The sequence below is a fragment of the Phragmites australis genome, chromosome 16 (assembly GCF_958298935.1).
Source record: "Phragmites australis chromosome 16, lpPhrAust1.1, whole genome shotgun sequence".
Lineage (NCBI taxonomy): Eukaryota > Viridiplantae > Streptophyta > Magnoliopsida > Poales > Poaceae > Phragmites > Phragmites australis.
The window spans coordinates 15934029-15958626 of NC_084936.1; the positions used below are offsets into that span (position 1 = coordinate 15934029).

Sequence of the window (24598 nt, forward strand, 5' to 3'; positions counted from 1 at the left end):
CTCCTGTACGGCAAAAGAATTTCGTATAAAATTTCTATGCAAATCTTACAATCCAAAGAGGCCTAAAACTTTATTTGGAGCACAGAAAAAACTTGTTATTCCCACGGGAGTTAATAATATACACGTAAATTTCTGTGAAATTCCTTTGGAATCGCAAATGCAGCGAGGGTTACTGCACTAAGGAAATGACTTGCAAAAGTCATGGTCTACCACCGTGTCTGCTCCCGGAGGGAAATGCGACGGAAGCTTCAAATTTAGACGTCGCAAAAGCCATGTAGCTAGCTAGTGGCTGGACATCCTGCCTGACTTTCGGACACGGGAAACTCACACCAGTAGTTTCGCGGAGTAAATCGAGGCGAGATGGCGCTGTGGAATGCCCTCGCGCCGGCCGCCACCGTCGCGCAGCTGGTCGGCGCGGACGCCGCGGGGCTCATCTCGGCGATCCTGCACGCCGTGCGCACGGCGCGGCGGAACAGGAAGGAGTGCCGGTCCCTCGCGCGCCACGTGATGATGGTGGCGGACCTGCTGCAGCTGGTGCAGCAAGGGTCGGAGACGATGCGGCGGCCGGAGGTGAGGAGGGCGCTAGACGGGCTGGGCGGCGTGCTCCGGCGCGCGTACGAGCTCGTGGAGTCCTGCCAGGAGCGCGGCGCCGCGTACGGGTTCATCATGGCCGGGAGGCAGGCGGAGCAGTTCCGGGACGTGCAGGGCGAGATCGACTCGTACCTCCTCGTCTTCCCCGTCGTCAGCCACATCGACATCACCATCCGCCTGGATAGGATTTACAACATGCTGCTTCCTTCAGGTCATGATAACTCCCAGCAGGTGATCGAACTTAATCTTTGCTTTCTCAGCAACAAAAACATTTATTGGGGAAAAAATAGAAAATCACCTGAAACAGCTGCAAGTCATTGGACGTTAAATTGGAACAGCTGAAAATCACCTGGAACAGCTGCAAGTTCCCCCATATGACTAATTTGAGGAAGTTATTTGAATTTGAGGAAGGAGTGAGGAAAGGAAGGAAAGAAACTAGATGTTAGGTGTTTTCGTTTTCGGTTCGGTGCATACGATACCTCGGTTAATACGGTATTATTTGTTCAGTTAATATGGTAGATTTTTGTCATACGGTATTAGTAAATACCAATTTATTTTGGTACAGGATCGGTTAATACCATTATTACTAACTAAAGTTGACTGAATTGAGATCCACACGGAGAGTCGTAGAGACATGGCACGGAATATTCCTCTCGGTTGTGTGCTAGCTGCAGCCTCGATGGCTGGAACCTAAAATCTCATTTGATTTCTACCCGAATAAAGTTAGGATAGTAAGATCAGTCCTTTTTTTTTGAAAATTCAAATTAGTTTTCTTTATGAAATACCACTCCCACTTGCTTTTCAAAACTCAAGAAGAAAAACGAATAAGTAATTTGTACTGTTGCTATTGCCTGAGTAAAGCACCTATCAATTCCAAACCTCTCAGCTTTCGCCTTAGCTCTCAAAACTGGTGTAAGACACTCCATTGTCTTAAACGTCGAGGTTTCACAGATGTGGCACCTGCTTGTCCAAAATTTGTTGACATATATGCCCTAACACTGAACACATCAGCTAGGCAGCATCAAACGTGTGATCCAATAAAAGAAAAGGATGGGTCCATATGTGAGCCCTCCAAATCTCTCGATGCCCCTCCTTTGTCAAAATCAAGCACACACGCTTGCACACTCCTAGCCAAAATAGACCAGGATATCCGGTTTAAAAGATACAGACTTCTAAATTTTGGATGAGACGTTGGGGCACTAAAATCATCTCTTTCATTGTTTAGAGGGAAAAATGTGGGGGTGTGGGACACTGGAATATTTAGTAGTTGAGACTTAGAGCTCATGTACTGTTGCATATTCGAACTGTATGGAACCTCATCTTTTTGGCCAAAGACTACAATTTGACTCCCACCAACAGGGCGTGGATCGATTATTCAATTGGAATTGTCACTAAGATTTTTCTTAATTTGAACAAGTGACATAAGGTTGTGAACCTGTTACGGGCTTAGAAGTTAGATCACAGCCGAGAGGAAAGGCGAGCGTCGTTGGCTGAGGGAGAGACTAGTTTCATTCTTTGCTTAATCATAACCGAGACATGGGTATCCTTTTCATAGTGGTGGCTACTTGACCCCCTTAATATAGTAGGATCTCTACCTTCCTAACGAATGTGATCACTATGGATAATGAAAGATAACTTCCTAAACATTTAGACATCATTATCATTACTAAAACATAACTAATGATATTTGGACTTGCATGCTCTCTCCTTGGCTACCCTTATGATCTATTGTCCTCACTAGAGATAGATGAGCTAGAAGTAGTGTCACTGGCGCTCCGCTAGTCAGCAAGTGACAGTGGGGATCACTGGCCCAAATGACTGGGAAGTACGTAACTGGGCCAAGAGACAGTGGGCTATGTCCCGGTGTAAGCAAAAATTTGTCAGCTGTTTAAGAATCTCCTCTTTAGCAAAAGATTCGATTTCACTTGCCACCACAAGTCTCTTCCCCTTCTCAAACTAATCCCTGATAAAACTTAACTCTTCCAATATTCTTTTCTTTTGGCTTTATACTTTGTACATTTTAAAAAAGAACTGCCGACTCGATTGGTTCACTAGGGAGTTGTCTGGCTAATATGTTGTGAGCTCCCTTTTTTCATGGGGAGGGTTATGAGCTCTTATGCAGTAAGAACATTATGGTCTTCCTCTTGATTCTCTTGATTTTGGGTGCTTAACATCAATTGGACTCCTATTTCAGGTGCCAGAGGTGGTGCCAGGTCTACCTACCAGCCATTTGGAACTTGATGCTAGGTCAGATGTTTGCAACATATTTATCTGCTTTACATATCAACAAAAACCCTGCATTTGTATATTTAGTCTAGATTATACAATAAGGAAAGAGGAAACATGGTTCTAGACACAAATTGTTGTGTTAATACTTGTACCAAGTATCTGTTAGGAATAACAACTTGTATTCCACATAGGGCACATGCCAATATATATACATGTGACGATGGGTAGTATAAGACTACCTTATATTAGTAATTTATACGTATCCAGATCCCCTGGGTTTCCTGTATTCTCGGAGCATACATCCGTGCCTGGAAAAGGATTCCCTAGATAGTATGGAAACTACGTGCATATAGTAGGGTATCTCGTAACACATGAAAGTTTATCTCTAAGGATAATAGAATCCTACTCAGAAAGGAGTCCATAGGCAATCCCCATATATGTATGGAGCCAAGAGACCCTGCGGAGGACAAGACACAAGCCCATCACCCAAGCATATAGAAGCCTCAAGCGCACCATGAGTCCCAAGCCTTTTGTATTTGCGATCTACATTGATATCTTGCTCAGACTACACGCAAGGAGCCCTTGACTAGGTTTAGATCCATCTAGTCTAGCCAAGACCTCCTGTAATTTTTCTCGAAAAGCAATACAAGACAACAAGACGTATGACTATTATCATTCGGGAAGCCTAAACATGTATAAATCTCTATGTTTCGGTATACGATTTGGCTACAACGAATATCCCCTACTTCATTAACGTATTCGTAAGATCGGCGGTTCAAAAATCATTGATAGTTGACATTGTCCGTGGAGATTATGATCAAAGATGCCGAATCCTCATCACATAACATGTTGCCGACTCCATCTAAGTCTGCATCAAGAACCGGCTTCTCGAACGAGGTGTTCTACAGCAACTTTACCCTCTTAACTGACAAGGACCCCGTGGTCGATCGGATGGATCTAGGCGATGACCTTACTGGCAACAACTCCAGTGATGAGGTAAGTCGTTTTATGGATCAATGTTCCAGAGACTATGGTATTGAGCTCCAATCGCCTAGTGACTAAGACGATCGAGCAAGCGACATTTGTCGCAAGTCAGATCTTCCCCCGCGGCTTCCCACAACATGGATTGTCAAAGTACCTACCCGAAGGTCTCCTTCGATGACAAATCCATGATGGATCTGGACTCCTATATAAGAGATTACCCCTGAGAAGTCTTCGTCATTGGAGACGAGGTTGCTGGTCCATCCAATCATGATGATAATCACGCAAATCCTTGAAATCTCGCTGATCCGGTAGTAGGGAATAACAATCACCCCCCACTGGCGACAACTATCCAGTCCAAAATTCCAACGGGATCGTGGATCTTACATCTCCCAATCATCAACAAGGAACCCAATGCTTCAGATCTGCAGATTTGAAGCATTGGGCTCCTACTTCTATAAGAAGCCCTCCGACAACCCCCACTACAGATTTGACTACAAGGATATTACACAGAGATATAGGTAAACAATATACATTAAACCCCTTATAACACAGGGATATTACACAGAGTCATTATATATCTCTAACACCCCTTCAAACTTATGGTGGGTCAACCATACTGACTTTGGAGATATAGAACCTATGCTGAGCTCCTGTCTGTACCTTCGTGAAGAAGTCAGCCAACTGAAGCTATGAAGGAACATACTTGTCGGTGTATCAGGAACCGGGGGTCCCTGAGTCCCGAGGCCAGGCCAGCCGTCCGCCACATGTCACCACCCTGCGAGGTCCCTCTTGCGAGGTGAGGAAAGTCTAAGTTCCGAGAGAAGGTGCTCGGGGCCACAGTCCCTGGTCCCCGAGCACCCCAATTCCCCGATGACCCGCAAAGTCTAAGTTCCGGGAGAAGGTGCTCAGGGCCACAGTCCCTGGTCCCCGAGCACCCCAGTTCCCGATGACCCACAGAGTCTAAGTACCGGGAAGAAAGTGCTCGGGGAGGTGCCCGGTCACCCCCGAGCACCCTAGTCCCCCGACGATCAGAAGAGCTAAGTTCCGGGAGAGAGTGCTCGGGGACTGCGTGCAGCAGTCCCCGAGCGCACGGTTCCCCGAGGGCCAGTGAGAGAATGCTCGGGAGAGAGTGCTCAGGGCTACGCGTGGCAGCCCCCGGGCTCTCGGTTCCCCGAAAGGTCTGTGCAAAAGTGCTCGGGAGAGAGTGCTCGGGGTTGCTCGTGGCAACCCCCGAGCACTCGGTTCCCCGAAGGTTCGTGCGCGAGTGCTCGGGAGAGAGTCCTCGGGGGGGGGGGGGGGGTAACCAGTGCCCCCGAGCACCCGGTGCCCCGAGGGCAAGGATAAGCATTCTCGGGAGAGAGTGCTCGGGGAGGTGAACAGTACCCCCGAGCGCTCGGTGCCCCGACGACCCAAAAAGGCCCCTGAGGGGCCCACCAATGAGGTGTCAATCAGTCAGAGGCCTGAGGCCGTATTTAATGAGCGTGCGCGGCCTGACATTCCCAACTGCTCCCGCCGCAGTGTCAGTTCCTGCCACATTTTGGCAGAGAGGCATGGGGCTATTAATTGCACGGGTCCCGTCCCGTATCATCCGGTGTGTCTCGGGATAACATCGCAGGATCAAGGCATTCCGCCTGCCGCCCTGCCGTGGCAGAGGAACAAGACAGGGCGGGCACACCGGGTAGTTCTGTGGCTGCCCGGTGGGCCCTCTCAATGGCACCCGTTGCCAAGGCGTTTATGGTGACAAGTGACCGGGCGTGCGCCGTGTTTTCCACCTCCTCGGTCACTTCGCCTAGAGGAAATGATGACGCATTTCCCAGTCATGGCGTCTTGGAACTTGTGCCCCCTCCTTCCCGTTCGGGGCATATCGCAGCCGGCGAGTGCATAAAAGAGTCAGCACACAGAAGAGAACGAGGGATCAATCAATCAAAGCCCAAGCAGTCAACCGTGCCGCGACCAACGAAGAAGAGACCGTAAGCATCGAGCACAGAAGCACCAAGAAAAAACCGTAGTCCCTGCCCAAGAACAAGGAGCCTCAAGCTCTTAGTTAGACACAATATTCTTGTAACCAGCTACATCCTTGAGGGATCTCCCTCAGGACAGTTATTGCATCCATACAGGAGTAGGGTATTACGCCCCCGTGCGGCTCGAACCTGTCTAAACTCCGGTGCATTTACTTCCCTTTGCACTAGGTCGATCATCCCCCACCACCGACCGTTGCATCTACTTCCACTTCCATTTATTTCTCCGACGAACTTATTCAGGATCATCCCCCCCGCCGAATCTCTAAAAAGGGGTCTCTCGGGATCCCTGCGACAGGAGTTAATCCTCCGACAATACTGAAGATCAATAACCTCATCTCGTACTTGTGTCTGTGTGTAATAAGCATCAACACTAATATGCTTGGTGAGCTCATGCTTCATGGGTCTTAAGCAATACTGATAGCACCTGTACTGTTGGAGAAAAGAGAAGTAGATGCAGGAGATGAAACACCAAAATTCTCAAGTAACCACCGTAATCAACTGAGCTCCGCTATCAACAAAGCTATGGCTTGCAACTCAGCCTCTGCACTAGAACAGGAAAGTCTCGTCTGCTTTTTAGTCTTCAAAGCAATGAGAGAACTACAAAGAAAAAACACAGTAGGTAGAAAAAGACCAGTGATCAGAGGGATCACTAGCACAATTAGCATGAGAGTATGCACAAAGTCGTAAAGAGCAGGAACATGGAAAGAAAAGATGGCGAGAGATAGTCCTACAAAGATAGTGCAAAAATGAAGAAGATAGTTGTAGTAGAGTTCAGCGGGAGCAGAAATGAACTGACTGATGATATGCGTTGCATGACAAATGTCACGACGAGTGACACCAAGATAAACAAGACTCCCAACAAGATGACTGCAGCGTGTGGAATTTGCAAGATGCTCATAATATATGGACTAAAGAGGAAGATTAAGCTCCACGACAATCTCAATAGTGTGCTCATAAGTGAGAGAAGCACGATCAAGAAGATCCTAAATATACTTCTCTTGGGATGAAACAAACCCTCAAATGTAGAAGAAATCTCAATCCCAAGGAAATAACGAAGAGCACTCAGATCAGTCATAAGAAACTACTCTTTGAGACGAGCCTTCATAAATGCAATATACTCAGAATCATCACTTGTAATGATCATATCATTAGCATACAAGAGAACAATAGTCTAGCCATGAGACGAAGTGTGAACAAAGAGCACAAGATCTTGAGCACTGGCGGAAAAACCAGCAATAACGGTCACATACGAAAAGCGCTCAAACTAGTCACGAGGGGCTTGCTTAAGGCCATAAAGAGAGTGACGGAGATGACAAACTATGCCGTCAACAACAGAATACCCTTGCGGTGGGTGCATGTATACCTTCTCACATAGCTCACCATTAAGAAAGAAATTCTTGACATCAAGCTGAGAAATAGACCACTGGCACACGGAAGCCACAACAAGAAGAATGTGAACTATGGTCATGTGAATCATAGGTGCAAAAGTCTCATCGTAGCCATGATCATGCTCCTGCTAAAAACCACGGATGACAAGATGAGTCTTTTAGCACTCAAAAGAATCATTAAAGTGGGTCTTAATATTATAGACCCACTTACACATGATGGGATGAACACGTGAGAGAAGAGGAACAAGATCCCACATGCAAGTGCACTCACACCTATGCTCCTTTGACATCACATGCTGCCATTAATGATGAACAACAACACCACGGTATGAAGATGACTCTACATGAACTGTACTAGCAAAACCAAATTGATCAAGAGGCCTTATTGACTGGCGATCATAGAGGGAATAGTGAGGAGAAGATAGAGGATATAAATATCCAGAAGGAGATAACTCATCAGAAGGAGACAGAACATGATGTGAGACAGCATGTGAATGACGAGTGTAGTGGAAAGGAAAAGGTGCAACAGTGCAAAAGGAGGAGGATCTGGTGAGGTGTAGGCCAAGAGGGAGGGAGGCACTAAAAAAGATGCAATAGGAGAGGGTACCAATAGTTGCCGGAGAAAAGAAGACGAAACAATGATGGTTGTGGAAGGAAAAGTGATAAAAGACAATGGTTCAACCAAGGAAGCTGAAGAAGTGGAAGAGGAGGTATGAGGATAGAAGGGATGAGCAACAGGATCCCAACACCAATAATCCTTATGCTCTGCACTGTAGCATAGAAAAACACACTTAACAGATTAAGCAATCAGTTTGGTACGCTCACAAGGAGCGAGGAGAACGTAACAAACACAAAAAAAGGTGAAGACATGAGTGGTCAGAAATACGCCCATATAGACGCTCAAAAGGAATCCCGCCCTTGATAGCAGAAGAAACTTGGATGTTAACTAAGTAATTGGCAATGGAGAGCACCTCAGCTCAAAAATAAGGTGGGACAGAAGAGGCAATCATAAGCACGTGAGGTGTCTCAAGAAGATGACAATGCTTGCATTCAATATCATTCTAAGCATGAGCGCTAGGACAGGAGAATTGGGACAACATGCCATGGTCAACAAGAAAAGTATGAAGGTGCCCAGAAAAAAATTTGCTAGCATAATCAGCTTGAAAAACACAAATGAGAGTGTCAAACTGAGTGCGAATCATAGTGGTAAAATGCTTATATATAGATAATACCTCTCTACGAGAAGATATAAAGTTAGTCCAAATGTGGCGAGAAAAAGCATCTATAAAGATAATATAGCAGTTGTGACCCCCTTTCGAAACAAATGGAGACAGACCCCAAACATTAGAATAAATAAGATCAAAATGACGTTCACACACTGACTCACTATGAGGATAAGGTAGCTGAATCTATTTACCAAGCTTACAGCCTAACAGTTTAAAGACATATCTCGTAAGACAGACCCTAGAAGACCACAACGAACTAAGGAAGACAAACGCGACCCACATACATGGCCAAGATGATGATGCCACTACTGGAATGAGCCAGTAGTGGAGGAAGCAGAAAGACCAGCGGCTGTAGTGGAAGGAAGATGAAGCCAGTCAAGCTCCCATAGACATTGGGAATCATGGTTCAGAGAGCTAGTACCGACAAGAGCTCCAGTGTGCTAGTCTTGAACACATCAAGAATCAGAGTCTAGAATAATGTGACAATCATGATCAGTAAGCTGACCACTGGACATGAGTTGCATGGTGAGTTGGGGAGCATGAGCAATAGATGGAATAGTAAAAGAAGAAGTGCAAATGGTGCCCGACTAGTAATAGAAAGAGAAGTACCATCAGTGGTAATGACATGAAGAGCAGAAACAAGAGGATTAAGTGAGATAGATTGGAAGAATTAGAAAGTACCCCTGAGTCAAGAATCCAAGATGAGGTATTTGACTATGCAAAATGTGGTCTCTCAGTGCCAAAAGAGGGAGTAGTAGAGACAATAGAACTTGTTGGTGAGGAGGCAGATGTAGCAACCAGGAGTTGAAGCAATGCTACAACCTCTTGCTGAGTGTCAATCGAAGAGGTAATCTTGGTAAAAACACCAGAGGGATGTCGAAGATGCTTCTTCTTACTATAGCAGTTCGTCTCAACATGGCCCTCCTTTTTACAATAGGTGTAGAGAGGGCGGCCACCACCACTAGAGGAGGCTGCATCATGCTAATAAAGAGACTGCTCCTAGCGAACAACAAACAGGTAGAGAGCGTCCCTAGAAGGCTCATAGTTCTGACGAAGATGAGTCCATATCTAAAAGAAACTAGAAAACTCAACAATCTCAAAGGAGAACCAGGGCACGACGCTAGCAACTAGAATGGACGCTACACGAACATCATCATCCATCCACTGAGCATAATTAGATAACTAATCTTGGTATGGCTCCATGGCATCCTAGTAGATGAGACAACCTTGTCATAGGCAGTGTGATAGCAAACAAGAAATGTCGCCAGAGAGAACACCCCAAAGACGAAGTCCACGCATGTGAATGTGCATATGCTTTGTAAAATCATGATAGTTGACATCATAAAAAATCATCGATCAGCGAGGAACTGAAATGGTGTTGATGAAGAAGACATGGTACCTATTTTTTTTTCAAAATTGTGGCTACTTGAGATTGAGAGCACGTGGTTACCAAACAGAGTGGGGTCTACTTGGGCGGCGGCGTGCGATGGCGAGCGAGTCCCGATGAGTGCTGGTGGAGGGGTGGTGTGCAACGATCCGGAGTAGTGCAAGTGCATCTAGACCCCATATATAGGTTTGGGATAATTGATGACAAATGATTAATGGACTAATGAGTTTAATGAGGTTTTGGACAGATATTAGTCCCTTTGAAGAAGTAAAATGACGTTGGCGTCCCTCAAAAAGAAAAGGAGAAGCGGCATATATTTACTCAATAGATTTAAATTTATTTTATTTTCGAACTTGAGTATAGATGTGCCGTACTATCAAGAGGGTTGCGTTTGTATTGGCTTGAAGTTGTCTTAGTGCTCAAATAACTCTTCTAGATCAAATATCAGAGACACATATCACCCCACGAACACCGGATGTTTTAAAAAATTGTTGGGATCTGGAATCTCCGGGTTAACCCGGATACTCTGAGTCAGTACAAAATGTATTGTAATAGCTAGTTTTCGGGGGCTGGGTTTAAATACCCCCTCCTTCATTTGCTGCTGAACTAACTCGAGAAAAAAGCACTTAAAGCTACTTTAAAGCCCTCCCACTCATCTAGAGCATTAAATCTTTCAAGGATTTGAGAGTTGGGATTTGAAAAGTGTGATTGAGTGCTAATGATCAAAATTCCATTGTTTGAGCACTTGAGGTCTTTATCAAGCCATCAACTCGCGTTCTTTACTTTTGGAGCTTGAAGCTCCTAAACGGCTAGGCGTCACCTGGTGAGCACCCAAGCTTATGGAGTGCATCCGAAAGTTTGTGAAGGTCAACCTTGCCTCCGCAAAGAAAGAGAAAAGTTGAGTAAGCCCCAAGCTCGATCTTCGTGATTGCTCGGTGAAGATAAGGGTTGAGAGAGACCCGGCTCTTTTTGAGCACCTCAATGGAGACGTCAAATCATTTGATCCGAACTTCGGGAAAGAAATTCGTGTCTCATTTGATTTCTTTGTTGTTCTAGTTGTTTTTGGACGATCTTCCTCGATTTACGTGTTTGTGTGTTTTTAGCTGCAGGTGATTCTTTGAATAGCTTTCATACATCCTTTGGAACTTGTGGCACCATGTGACATCAAATAGATTTACTTAGCATTTCATAGGCTTCGTTTTTCTGTTTCATCCGGACTATCCTGGCAGAACCCAGAACCTCTTGACCCAGAGTATCCAGGTAACCTGGATTATCCAGATAGTTTAATTCGCTGCAAATTTATAAATTTTAGGAAACGCTTATTCACCCCCCCTCTAGGCGACATCTCGTACATTCAGGTAGAGGCTACCAAGTTGTGATGCAGTCTCGAGCGACAGTGGTGGAGATAGTGCACTCCAGGCGGATCTCGATTGTGCAACGATGCGCGAAGGAGGCCGACTTCGGACTAGAACATGGTGGAATGCATGCAGCTGTAGATGTGCGCGATGGAACACCGACGAAGCAATCTGCAGATGCGCTTGACGACAGCCACGGGAGAGTGGCGCGGACTGGGGAGGATTGGATCCTGTCAGGGAAGAGGGGGTCGGCTGGGGATCGGACCGGTCCAACCAGCTTTGTCGATGGTGAAGGAGAGAGAAGACGGCAGGGAGAGAGAAAGCTAGATGGTGGACTAAGGTTGGGACAAGTTGCTACGTCCTAAAAAAACTAGCTCTAGTACAATGCTAGGAATATCATTTTGTATTCTATGGAGGCTATATGCTAGTATATATACATAAAACCTCTTGTAACATGGGGATATTACATAGACGCAATATGTATCTCTAACATGCTGCACAGGTTCCATCGGAAGAATAAGGGAAGACGGAAAAGGAATGTCGCCAGATAATTGACATATCTAGAAATGTTCAACAATATCAAGATTAATAATTTTCTTCAATAGAAAATACAATTCCTTTTGTTCGTCTTCAGCTTATGATCACCTAGACTTGGATCCAAGCACAAAGAAGCCACATGCTAGATTTTGCAAGGGGCACTTCTTCTTTCTTTTTTGTATGATCTCAAGCTATGCACCCCTTATATATAGGAGTACAGCCCTGTCAAACTATGTCGGTAAACTCAGGGGTTACATTCAACAGCGTACATGTATAATGATACACACAAGCTCTCTTTGCGAAGTAACGTGCTGTTTCATACGATGGTCCATATCATTTAAATGTCATCAAAATTAGACTTCATCAATTATCAAATGTTAGGTATGTTTGAACATAAATTGAAATTTAAGAAGCTTTTCATTTGTCTTTTTAAAACGTTCAGATCCAAATTGTGTCTTCAAGGCCGTTGGGATGTAGGAATTTTGGAGCAACTTCATAGGAATTGGTCCTACAGGAAAATTCCTAGTGAATCTTTGGTATAAATGAACTAAATCTCCGTATCCACATGAAATTCCTATGATATGGTTCCGTCCATAAGAATGCTGGAGGGATCTAACATGAGGTTTGACATCATGAAAACTTTTCATTCACTTCCCACTCTTCTCTCTACAAATTTATGTACTTTTTCCATGAAGTATATTTAAACAAGTTCTTACTTCTACAATTTCCAAGGATCTTACTAAACATACCACCTCAATTCATTTATTTTCCTATTCATGCATTCAAAACATGTGATTCGACTCAAAGCAAGAGGACAACAATGAGATCACTACTACAAAATAGGTCTTATATGCTAGTCTATTACTGTCGGTTCTTTATGAGCTGGTAGTATTAGAGTATCACTGTCGGTTTATATCAAGAATCGGCACTAAAAGTTTATTTGAAAAGAATCGGCACTGATATTTGACTATCATTATTGGTTCTAGCTATGAACCGGATCGACATTGATACTATTACTGTCGGTACTTCTTATAAATCGACAATGAAACTTAACTATCAATATCGGTTTGTGGCTAGAACCGATAGTGATAGTTCATCAAGTTTCACTACCGGTTCGAATCGACAGTGATAATAGATGATAATTTATTTTAAAAAAATTATAACTTTTTTATACGAAGTTGGATGGAAACAAACTTTATATGAAAATTATAGCAATCGATGAGATCTACAACTTTTTTGTTGAAAACTTTTTTATTTGAAGTCATTTAGATATCCAAATAATTATTTGAAGTTTCAGACAAAAGAGATCAAAATGATTGCATATACTATTGTTATCATTAGTAATTCTGTGGTGGGATGGTAATGACGTATTGTGCGAGCTGAGAGGTCCCGAGTTTGAGTGCCACGAACTACACGTGAGCATAATAGGGGAGAAAATCGCGTGACTTGCGACGGCGCGAGCGCGGACACGGGAGGGGGGGGGGGGGTGCCTGGTTAAGTAAAAAAAAATCATGTTTTCAGGTCAAAAATTGTCTATTCGAGGATCGACTATTATTACCGATTGAAGCCTCCAGCCGACAGTGGCAATTGGCTTCACTATCGGCTGAAGCCTTCAGCCGGTGCCCACTGCTAGTTTCAAAACTGATAGTGATGGGTGTTTTGGAGCCGATAGTGAAGGCTCATTCTGTATCCCTTTTCTTGGGCTATTTGGGTAATGGTGTAGCCATTTTGTACTTTCAGGAACGAAGGAAGTGCCTTAGGGGGGTTTCAGTTGGAAAGCAGTCAAACTATAACAGAGATTTTTGAGTTCGAGGAACTTCAAAGAGCAGGTAATTTACATAAATCTAGTTTAGTAGCATGAAACATAAACAGAAATTTTGGAAAGTATGTGGATAAATTGTTTGTAAAGTGCACCTCTGATCATATAATAGATTATTCATGTATGTCTTGGTGCTTCCCAGTTCATGTTTGAAGCCTAAGTTTTTTCAATTTTTAGAAATTGTTCATCTACGCCCATGAATGTTGACAATAATCACTTAGGCTCATGTACTTTGAGAAATCATTCTTCTACGTCGCTTCATTAACAATTCTGTGTACCTTTCACAGAGCTTTTGGCTTATGATTTACTGAAGGCTGCTGCGAATAATTTCTCATCTGAAAATATAATTGGATTTAGTGATTGGTCTGCTATTTACAAGGTAGTGTACGTAAACTACATGTTCTCATGATATATGTCCTATTTCTTGTGATGTAGAATGCTATAATCTCTTAACTTATGTCTCATTATGAAATTGACTTCTTTCCTAGAAATCAAAGCATGGAACATTTTTTGTGTTCTAAAATTCTTTTGTTAAATAGTAAATCATTAGCATTGAGAACTAGTTGTGTTTCAGATTACTGTTTTTTAGTTCAACATTAAAAATTATTTTATTGGTGCGCTTCAGGAGAGGAAGCAATACTATTTGTTCATGCCGTTAATGCCCCCTCTAGTCACAAAATAATGTTGTTTTAGGTTGCATGCAGTCCATATATTTAAACTTTGACCATCAATATATTTTTGAATATTTTGATTCATCTTGAAAAAGTAGTTTCATAATATTACAACTTTTCTATGCTTTAATAGATTTTGTACTAATAATTAGTGGTCAAACTAGTTTGTTGATGACTGCGTCGATGTTCAAAATGACACTCTTTTGTAATTGGAGTAATTTACTCCCCCATTTCACAAAAAAGAAGTCCAAGCCATTTTTTTAAGTGCGATGGAGTTTTGCGTGCCATGTCATTAGAAACTTCATTGAAGTGGCAAATCCTCAATTTGTGCATAAAGGGTAATGCCCAGCGTGAAACTACTGAAAAGCTCCAAACTACCCGTAGACAACTAAAACTGACCATGAAGCCTTAAAATTGCCATTCTCTAAGATATATTTCTAGAGCTTTGGGTTGATTATTAGGATTAAGAAATGGTCATTTTAAGATTACTTATTTGATGTCACAATATCAAAACAGTTTTATCGGTCAACTTATAGAGAGGAAGTAGTAGCGTTTTTAATTAATTAATTTTCTAGTTTTACATAAGTTGCTTATATAATTGTGCCTTTTGTATACTTTTTGGTCCATGACCTTGATGTCTACTTCAAAACTATGGTCAATCAAGATATCATCAACATTCACGTATTTGCATCAATCTGTAAAGTAGCATTTGATTTCATGAGTTTGCTGCCGCAGTCACTGTTAATAACCGATCATGATAGTAGCGCACTATTCAGAGAAACATGTAGTTTCACTACCGGTACTCGATATAAAATACTGACCTGATAACTATATTTACCAGCCACCCCGTCCCTAAAACCAGTTGATATTTTCATTGGTTCAGAAAGATACTGTATCTATGCTACTTACACAAAAGTGCATATGCGATGGTGGTAGCCTGGTAGGCTGCAGAATGCAGACTGCACATCGAGCAGGTTTAACTATACATGATCTGTCGCATGGTTGAGGTCTTTTGTAAGTACTGAATATATGCAGAACTTGTCATATCAATGGATGATCATTTGAACTTAGCTTTCCAGGCTCATATAGGTGACGGACTTGAGGTCGCGATCAAAATATATACTAACAATACAAGAAGTGCAGCTTCTCAGTATGACAATGAATTTCAAGTTGTTGAGAAGCTTCAGCACACAAATATAATCAAGCTTCTGGGACGCTGCACCGGACGAGGGGAGAATGTTTTGGTCTATGAGTACATGCCCAACGGGAGCTTGGACAAAATTATCTTTGGTATGTCTTGCTCAGATTTTGTATAGTTCATTCATGGACCAATGTTCAGAGTGTGTTCCTTATAATGATACCCATGTTGCAGATGTGACAAGAACGGCATCGCTTGACTGGATGTCGCGCTTCCATATAATGGAAGGGATAGCCCAGGGCGTTCTTTATCTGCACACGCATGAGCTATGCATTGTGCACAAGGATTTGAAGCCTAGCAACATTCTTCTGGATTCCAATATGAATGCTAAGATAAATGATTTTGGTATAGCCAAAATGTTATTATGCCCAGGATCATACGACACGAGAATTGTAGACGGAACATTGTAAGACCTTGTGGAATTCATGGAGAACACGTCATGACATTAATCACATCCATTGCTTTCTTCTATGCTAATGCTTTGATTTATTTCAACATTTCAGAGGTTATATGGCTCCTGAAGTTGTTTGTGGTATTTTATCTACCAAGGCTGATGTGTATGCCTACGGTGTCATTCTTCTTGAGGCCATTTCTGCAAAGAAACCCCATGGTGCCTATCTACAAGATGATCAGCTTATGACTTTACCTCAGCATGTAAGTAAAGATCCGAATTTATATTTCTATCAAAATATGTGCTGCAAGAAAAACGTTGGAAAAAGAAGCATATTCCTTATCAATTTTGAATATGTTTTAACAGTTATGTGGTGTTTGGATTGTTAGCTTTTTTATGCTACACAACTAAAAAAGCCATGCGTTTACAAAAAGAAAAGCCATTGCAAACGTGGACTCCACAAAATGACAGACTGCTAAGAAATATCTGCTAGGGATTAGCCGCATCTGTGCAGTTGGCATTTAAATTTCAATAGGCATTTTTTCGCTAATATAATATGGTGGAAGCTATACATGTCTTTCTAAACTATTTTTACTACTTCTATGGACTTACCTAGATGATTGAAATAGTGAAGGTGCTAGAGAGTGAATATACTAAAGAACACTATCCATGCAAACTTCGATTTTTTCCATGACCATTGTTTTGAAGCTTGCCAAATTTTAATTAAACTACTGATAGCCATCAAGTGTAGATTGATATGATGCTACAAGATGGATTAATTCATGATTGTGTTAAAATTTAAATTGCATTAGAAATATGAAAGACATTAAGATACCAAACAAGATATCTGCAAGTTTGTAACACAATTCTTACTGTCTAGTTAATCACACTGCTAGTTTTCACACTTTTGTGACTCTGACCAAACAATACTGCATGCACCGTTACTACTTTGGTAATCAGCTTGGTTATAGCACCTATACACCTGACAACGGTCCAACCGACACCCCCCCCCCCCCATAGTAAGCACCACTTCTAGGCTAAAAATAAAAAGAATCCTTATAAACTATTGCTATTTCTTCACTCATAATGTTCATCAGTGTGCACCGCGGACGGACGCCATCAACATGCACGAGTAAATGAGAAGTGACTTTGGCATCATAGATTGCTTTCATTACTTAAAAAAATTATTTTTTAGGATACTTAGGGTGTCTTTTCAGAGATGGCTTATATGACAAATTGACTGAGTAGTTGACGCGGTTTTCTACGGTTTCGGACCGTGTGGAAACAAATTGGTATATTTTTAGAGGTGATTTTTTATATGAACCACCTATGTAAAAGGTAATTTTTAGATGTGGTTTATTATATAAATCGTCTTTGTAAATAGGAAGATTACCACAGACGGTTCCTTATGTGACCCGCTTGTGTAAAATATCTTTCCCAGATGTAGCTCCTTTATGTGAACCGTATTTGAAAATAGGATGATTATTACATATGGTTACTTATATGAACTATTTTTGGTAATGAATGATAATTTATCTTAAAAAATTTATAACTTTTTCATACGAAGTTAGATGAGGATAAACTTTATTAAAAAAAATTGTAGCAATTTAAAAAAATCTTTTCATTTGAAATCATTTATATGTTCAAATAATCGTTTGAAGTTAAAGACAGAAGATATCAAAATGATTGCATGTGCTATTAGTATCACTAGTACTTCTGTAATGGGATGATAAGAATGTATCACACGACACTACTATAAAAACTATTTTTCGAGATACTTATTTTTTACAGGCGGTTTATTTGAAAAACCGCCTGAATAATTGGCGAGGGCCTCCTATAGTTATGGACCGCCTGTGGAAATATATTTTTGCAGGTGGTTCCTTATGTGAACCACCTGTGATAATAATCTATTATCACAGGCGGTTCATATAAGGAACCGCCTGTAAAAATGATCATTTTCACAGACGATTCCTTATGTGAACCGCCTCTAAAAATGATCATTCATTAAAAAATTCATAACTTTTGTATATGAAGTCGGATGAGAAAAATATCTATATAAAAATTGTAGCTCTCGATGAGATCTACAACTTTGTAGTTGAAAGGTTTTTTATTTGAAGTCATTTAGATATCTAAATAATTATTTGAAGTTTTAAATAATTATTTGGGCACCTAAATGACCTCAAATGAAAAACTTTTCAACTACAAAGTTGTAGATCTTGTCTAGGGCTACAATGTTCATATGTCATTTTTACAGGCGGTTCACATAAGGAACCGCTTGTAAAAATGTATGATAGTTTATCTTCAAAAATTCATAACTTTTTCATATGAGGTCGGATGAGGATAAAGTTTATATGAACATTATAGCCCTCGACAAGATCTATAACTTTGTAGTTGAAAAGTTTTTCATTTGAGGTCATTTAGATGCCCAAATAAGCATTTAAAGTTTTGGATTGCAGATATCAAAAGAATTATATAGGCTCAATGTTCAGTAGTCGTTCTCTGGTGTGATGGTGGGGAGGCATCGCGCGACCTGACAGGTTTCGAGTTCGAGTGCCAAAATCCACGTAGCGTGTGTATTTCGCGCGAAAAAACGCGTGACTTATGACTTGCGACGTCGCGACCGCGTGAGGTTCCTGGTCGGTCTAAATTTTTTTTTCTTTTTTCGATTAAAAAATATCGATTGAGTGACCGACTATCACAGGCGGTCCGCTTAAGGAACCGCCTGTGGAAATCAATTTTCACAGGTGGTCCGCTTAAGGAACCGCCTGTGAAAACCTATTTTCACAGACGGTTCCTTAAGTGAACCGCCTGTGATAATAGATTTCCACAGGCGGTCACTTTTGCGCCTGTGAAAATTATTCATTTCTACAGGCCTTCGATCATAGGCGGATGCACTAAACGCCTGTAAAAATAAGTTATCACCCGTCTCTAAAAATAATTTTTGTAGTAGTGCGAGCTGAGAGATCCCGGATTCGAGTGCCATGAACCGCACGGGTGAGTATTTCACGTGAAAATCTTGTGACTTGCGATGGGGTGGCCGCGGGGGGTGCCTGGTCGGGAAAAAAATTTGAACCAAAAAACATCGAATCGGGGACCGACTACCTGAGACCGTCTGAAACGCGATTACTTAAGTGAATCTCCTTTAGTAATTGATTTTCATGTGTTTTTTTCTTTTAGAAATTATTTATTTTTATAGACCTTCGATCAGAGACGGGTGGCTAAATATCTCTATAAATAGATTACAACTTGCTTTTGAAAACTATTTCTGTAGTAGTGTTTCTTTCTTTCTCCTAGATTCGGAATTGTGAGTGTCCTTTAGACCACCGTATTTACCGTAGTCTATGAGCCCTGGATGGAAAAGAAAAGGCTAAGCAAGTTTTTTTAATTGAAACTGGCTAAGCAAACATTTGGTTAGTGCGTGGTATGGTTTGCAACTATAAAATCTGTAATTAATAATCTACACCATTATAATATGGTCATGCCAAAATAATATTTGATTAGTATGTGGTATGGTTTACAAGTATAAATTCTCTCTTTCTCACGTTCAATGAGAGAATTTCTAATGTTTCATTTTCCCTCATAGTTCTTTATGATTATTTTGGTGTCTTGAGTTCCACCCGTTGTTATTGCACATACATTGAATAATAATGACAATCCTACTTCCTTCTCCGTAAACCGGTTCAACTCCCCTACTTATTTTGCACATATATAGATGGTCTAATTGTCAGAGACAACTTCACGTTTGATGAGATGGCCGAAGGACGATCTGAAAAACAGTCTGGCAGCTGTTTGCTAGGGACAAAGGAGCTTACAGCCCTGTGGCTGGGATAGATCCATTGGAAAGAGGTGGGCAGACAAGGCATGTCGACTCTGGCTCGACTCCGATAACGCAACTCCGGGAGGGCCAGGCCCACTTATACCCTGCCACAAGAAATCACATACAATAGGCCCATGTCAGTAGTACACCGAGAAATGGCTCTGCTGCAATGGATGGCATAATAGGATTTTGCTTAGGGATTATTTGGTATGGATTTAGATTTTTTTAAAATATTTTTGTTTCAAATTTATTTTGAAAATGTTTTTTTGGTGAATCAGAATCACATTGGGAAATCGTTTAGTATCTGGCTAGATTTGGTTTCTTGAATGAGAGGATGGTGGTGCAATTGACTAATTTACCCTTGTCTTGATTTGCTTCTTTTTTGTTTTTAGTGAGTACTTCATGGTTACTAGTAATTTTAACATGTAGGGCATGTCAAAATAGAACCAACAAAACTAGTTTTATAATTGTTGGAGCTATATTCTTTTTACTATGCATTTTAAAGTGTTTTAGTTGATTTTAATGATTTTAATGACGTTAGAGAGAGAGGCAGAGAGAGCTAGGCCCACTTATCAGTCACCTGAGAGGATAAGGTGTCAGTGGTGCTAGTTGGACTTGGCTCTGGAAGAGAGAGGCTGAGATATGTTGTACATATTGCGATAAAATGAGCATGTATATTAATATCCCAAAAATAAGAGAACAAGAGCAAACCACTAACTCTCCACTACACATAATGTTAAAAGAGATTACAGCAGATTATAGAAGATAATTGCAGTAATCATGTGTACTTGCTAATCTGAACAACAAGAATGAAATTTTGATAAACGGGCTCTCAGATTTTCTGCAACAAATGGCCCCAGGATGCATAAGGTGCTGCCCCCTAATTATTGTGAGGTACACATCAAAGATTGGGATGAATCTAAGCCTTCGTTCGGAACCTGTATACCAACTCTAGAATGAAATTTAATGTGACAGTGCTGCTATTCTATTCCAATGTATAGAAACTCAGAGAATGAAATCAGATCACAGCAATAATCAGAACAACCACAGAGCAGAAGCTCTACCACTCATTCACTGACTTCTCTGGATAATGAAAGCATGTAGTACAGATCACAACTAACCAAAGAGGACCAACAACATCACTCGTACAGAAAACAACAACAAAATTAGACTAAAGAACTACACAGGTCTGAAACTAATATGCTCTCAGATCACAAAACAAATTTCAATGTATATTAATCATCACAGAGCATTTTTCATCCAACCAATCCGTCTAGATTAACAGAGAGGGAAAAAAGAATTGTGAAACTGAAATACTCACAATGAGATTCGCCTGAAAGCAAAATCAATCGAGGCAAGGCACTATAAAGAAGCTGCTGTCCCAGAAATCCTATTCGCCGTTGTTGCCGCTGACAAGGAAGACGGAGCTACAAAGCCTCACCTCACCGTCGGCGCGTGCGGGCGAGCCTCGTCAATCACAGCTCCAATAAGCACCAACATAGGAACTCCTTCACTCCCCCACTTCAAGCATTGAAGCACCAAAACTGGAGCACAAGATTCACTCGACTCCAAGTCAGAGATGACAGTCAAACTCAAAGAGAAAGGAGTGAGGAATCAAGAGAAAACAAGAGATGTTTCCTCTGCCTTCAACAAGGAGAGGGAGCTGGCCTAGATATGGAGGCATCCACCCTTCCACCCCAACAACTCCCGAAGGAATCGCTGAGAGATTGCGCTGCCGTTACAACCTCCAGCTGCCACCAGCTCCCTCTCTCTCCCTGCTCTCTCCTTTTTCCATCTCTTGCCCTAGTCGACCAATGCCCAACTTTTTTTGTCCAGCACCGAATGGGCCTGGAAACCACATAGACAGATGGGCCAGCCGGTCCAGCAGAGAAAGGGCTCAAGAAAACATTGAAATTTATATTTTCCTCAATAAGATAGAGGGAGTGAGGGAGAGGGGTGGTGGCAGGCGGAGGCATCCGAATCCAGCTGAGGTGGAGGCTACCATGAAGGATGAGCCCTAGGTATGTGGAGGCGACTGTGAAGGGGGAGAAGCGGCAGAGAGGGGTGGCCGGGGGGAGCGGCGGTAGACGGGGTGGGGTAGTTTGGGAAGAAGGGGCCGTTTCTCCTGTCAAGCCATGAAAGGCTAAGCCCTTACTCATCTTAAACAAAAGGCCATGAAAGAATCTCTGTTAGGTGGTACAGATGAATAGAGTAAGCTCTGTAAGGGATGGTAAGACTCCCCGAGGGGAGAATTCATTCTAGGGAAAAAGGGGAAGGGGGTGGTGGGTTTTTGGGGATAGTATGAATCAGCCCCATGCCTCTCTACTTTTGGTTGCACTGGGTACATGGCTTTCATTTTGGAGAGCTCTATTTCTTTGGTGTGGTCGTGCTTTCTCTGTTTAAGTGGCATGTATGTTTTTTCTCACAAAGTAGTTGGAAGCCCTAAATAGTAAGATGGGCACAAAAATTAGCTCCTGGGTCTTATGAAAATGATCCTGTAAAAGAAAAAATTACAAAGAAAAACCTACATGACTTTCTCCAGATCCTGAATGTTTTGGCGATCATGATCGCCGAGCCAAAGCTTGGTGGAGGATAGCACTAGGAACGGGTACAACAACAGTTGACCAAGCCATCAAAGGGACACCACACATTAGTTCACTGCAAAAGACCACAACTAGAATGCGATGCCCCTCTCTCACTGCAAGACGAGTAGCCAAGAGGTTGAAGATCTTTGAAAGAAAATCGGTTGTCACCTTCTTCGATCTGGCAACAATTGAATCTAGCGTCGTCATCAGAGCCAGCTTAACTGGCAACCTAGAAAACACGTATGGCACCATAGGATAAAAAACCGGTGACCTAGAACAAAACCCCAACCTGGGGGAACTAACATCCGACAGCCTAGGAACTTTGAGGCTTGGAGACATATATGCATACGAGACAAAGAAACTGAGCATCGCAACCTCTGTAGTGGATCCCACTAGATCCAGCAACAAAGCCATAGAAGAAGCGGACTAAAGCCCCAAGTCACCACCACACAAATTATTTGGAGACAAGCAATTAACCACTAGATCTACAAAGACCAAGTCCCTTCTCTTTCTCGCCGCCGGCAACAACATAAGAGGTGAGGAAGGAATGGGACCTAGAGAGGTGGCAACAACTGTAAACCTAGGGCATTTTTAAGTGGCATGTATGTTAATCTAATATAGGCGTGTGCGCGCGCTTTCGCTGTCCTCTCCCTTATTGAGGGAGTACCTGTAATTGAACTGTGACTTCTTTCTTTAATACAAAGAGTGGGAGAGTTAAGTGGGAGTGATTAGCATGGCTTATAGGGATAGAAAGTTGTCTATGAAGATGGAAAAACTTGGCAGCCAATAATGCTGGACTTGTGGATTCACTACAGTACCCATTCAACAAAACAAAAATTGTGACAACAAATAAACTTATCTACAACAATCTGCTGCGTTAGGAACTGAGTCAAGCTTAATTGAGGGTGTGGATGTATGCCTAGACTATCTAAACCATCTAAGTTTGAGTTATCTTGGATGTGAATCTGAGTGTCTATTTTTAAAAAAAATAGCTGTATGCATACTGGGCATCTTGTTTGTAGAGATCGGGAGTTATACTTCCATTATCTTAGAAAAAACAATCTGCTGTGTTGCTTTAGTTGGCTAAGATACGCAAGAAATTTGTACCACCAGAAACTTGAAACTCCCTACAGTTGAAAGGCAGTACCATGTTATTGCATATATTTTCATGAGAGTTCTTCTGTAGGCTTGGCATTTGTGGGAGGCCGGGAGATCATTGGAGCTTATAGATCCATCATTGCGTAATGGAGCTGAAACTACCGACATAACAAGATGCATACAGATAGCACTACTGTGTGTTCAAACGGATCCGGCAGACCGGCCCTCTATGTCAGATGTAGTCCTGATGCTGAGCAACAAGAAGACTATATCTGCCCCTAAGCCGCTAGATTTTTTTCCGGCAGAAGTCTTTGATGATGAAGCAACTTGGACCTCTTCTGAAATCACATGGCCTCGGTAGGAAAGTCCACCACATCTGAGCTGCCAACTCAAGTATGAAGTAGAGCATTGCCATGAAACAAGGGGTACAGAGTAGTGAGTAGTGCTTTCCCTTCCGTGCAATTTGAAGTAATAATTTTGTGTATGTAGTTTGCATAGAATTGAATTAATGAGAGCTTCTCAATTCCAGTTATGGATCCTGCAAGAAGCTGCCAGAGATACTTTCAAGTTCCTTAATTTATACTATTCATACATTATTGTACGTGTTCCACATGTAAAATAAGTACTGCACTATATATATCAGCTTTGACAAAAATTGCATTATAAGCACCTGGACTATGAACCAAGCTGAAAATCTAATTTTTATTTGTTTATTCGAGTATCTGAACAGTTTAGTTTTTGACCAAGCTTTCAAGTCCAATTTAGTAGATTTATTTGAGTCATTCTACTAATTAATTTTATTCAACTTAGCTATCTAGAACTAAAATTTTAATTAGGCGCTTTCAGCTAATGTATTTGCAACATGGGCGTTTTCTCTTCTGCATTTCACGCACTGTCACATAGACTTGTTAACATTCTTTGGAGGGAAAAAACCCACAAAGAGAGTAAAATGGAAAAAGATTTGTATATTTGAAGAAATTATAAAACCATGCTACTTTAAAATACACTAAGTTATATATAGTAAGCCATAATATTATTAAAGGAAAGTATTTGATCAGTAACAAATATGAATGTTGGCTGGGAAAAAGGAAGATGAGGTGTCCTACTATATTTCTCATACTTCAAGCTTATAAGAGATACATTCAGGACTTCTAATAAAGTCAGACTTCAAAATTAGCTTGTTGTTTGGGCCCGTTGGTTCATATGGAGGACAATGGAGACAGGGAAAATAGCGAAAATATTAGAAGCTATTGTGCTTCTAGCTAAGTATAGCGGACGGGATTGTCTACTTGACAGTTAGC

The 24598-nt window shown here is 41.8% G+C and overlaps 1 protein-coding gene across 2 annotated transcripts; it reads left to right on the forward strand.

Moving 5' to 3' along the window:
- Positions 1–258: 258 nt before the first annotated feature.
- Positions 259–23966, forward strand: LOC133895442 (cysteine-rich receptor-like protein kinase 15). 2 transcript variants are annotated; one of them, XM_062335753.1, is made up of 8 exons: positions 259–822; positions 2786–2838; positions 13459–13547; positions 13825–13916; positions 15288–15498; positions 15581–15812; positions 15910–16060; positions 19510–21594. In XM_062335753.1, exons 1-8 carry the CDS (start codon positions 361–363, stop codon positions 19516–19518), a joined length of 1299 nt encoding a protein of 432 aa, XP_062191737.1. In that variant the 5' UTR covers positions 259–360; the 3' UTR covers positions 19519–21594. The 2 variants fall into 2 exon arrangements, with proteins under 2 accessions (XP_062191737.1, XP_062191736.1); XM_062335752.1 differs by lacking the exon at positions 19510–21594 and adding an exon at positions 23386–23966 and having other exon boundaries at positions 260–822.
- Positions 23967–24598: the final 632 nt, after the last annotated feature.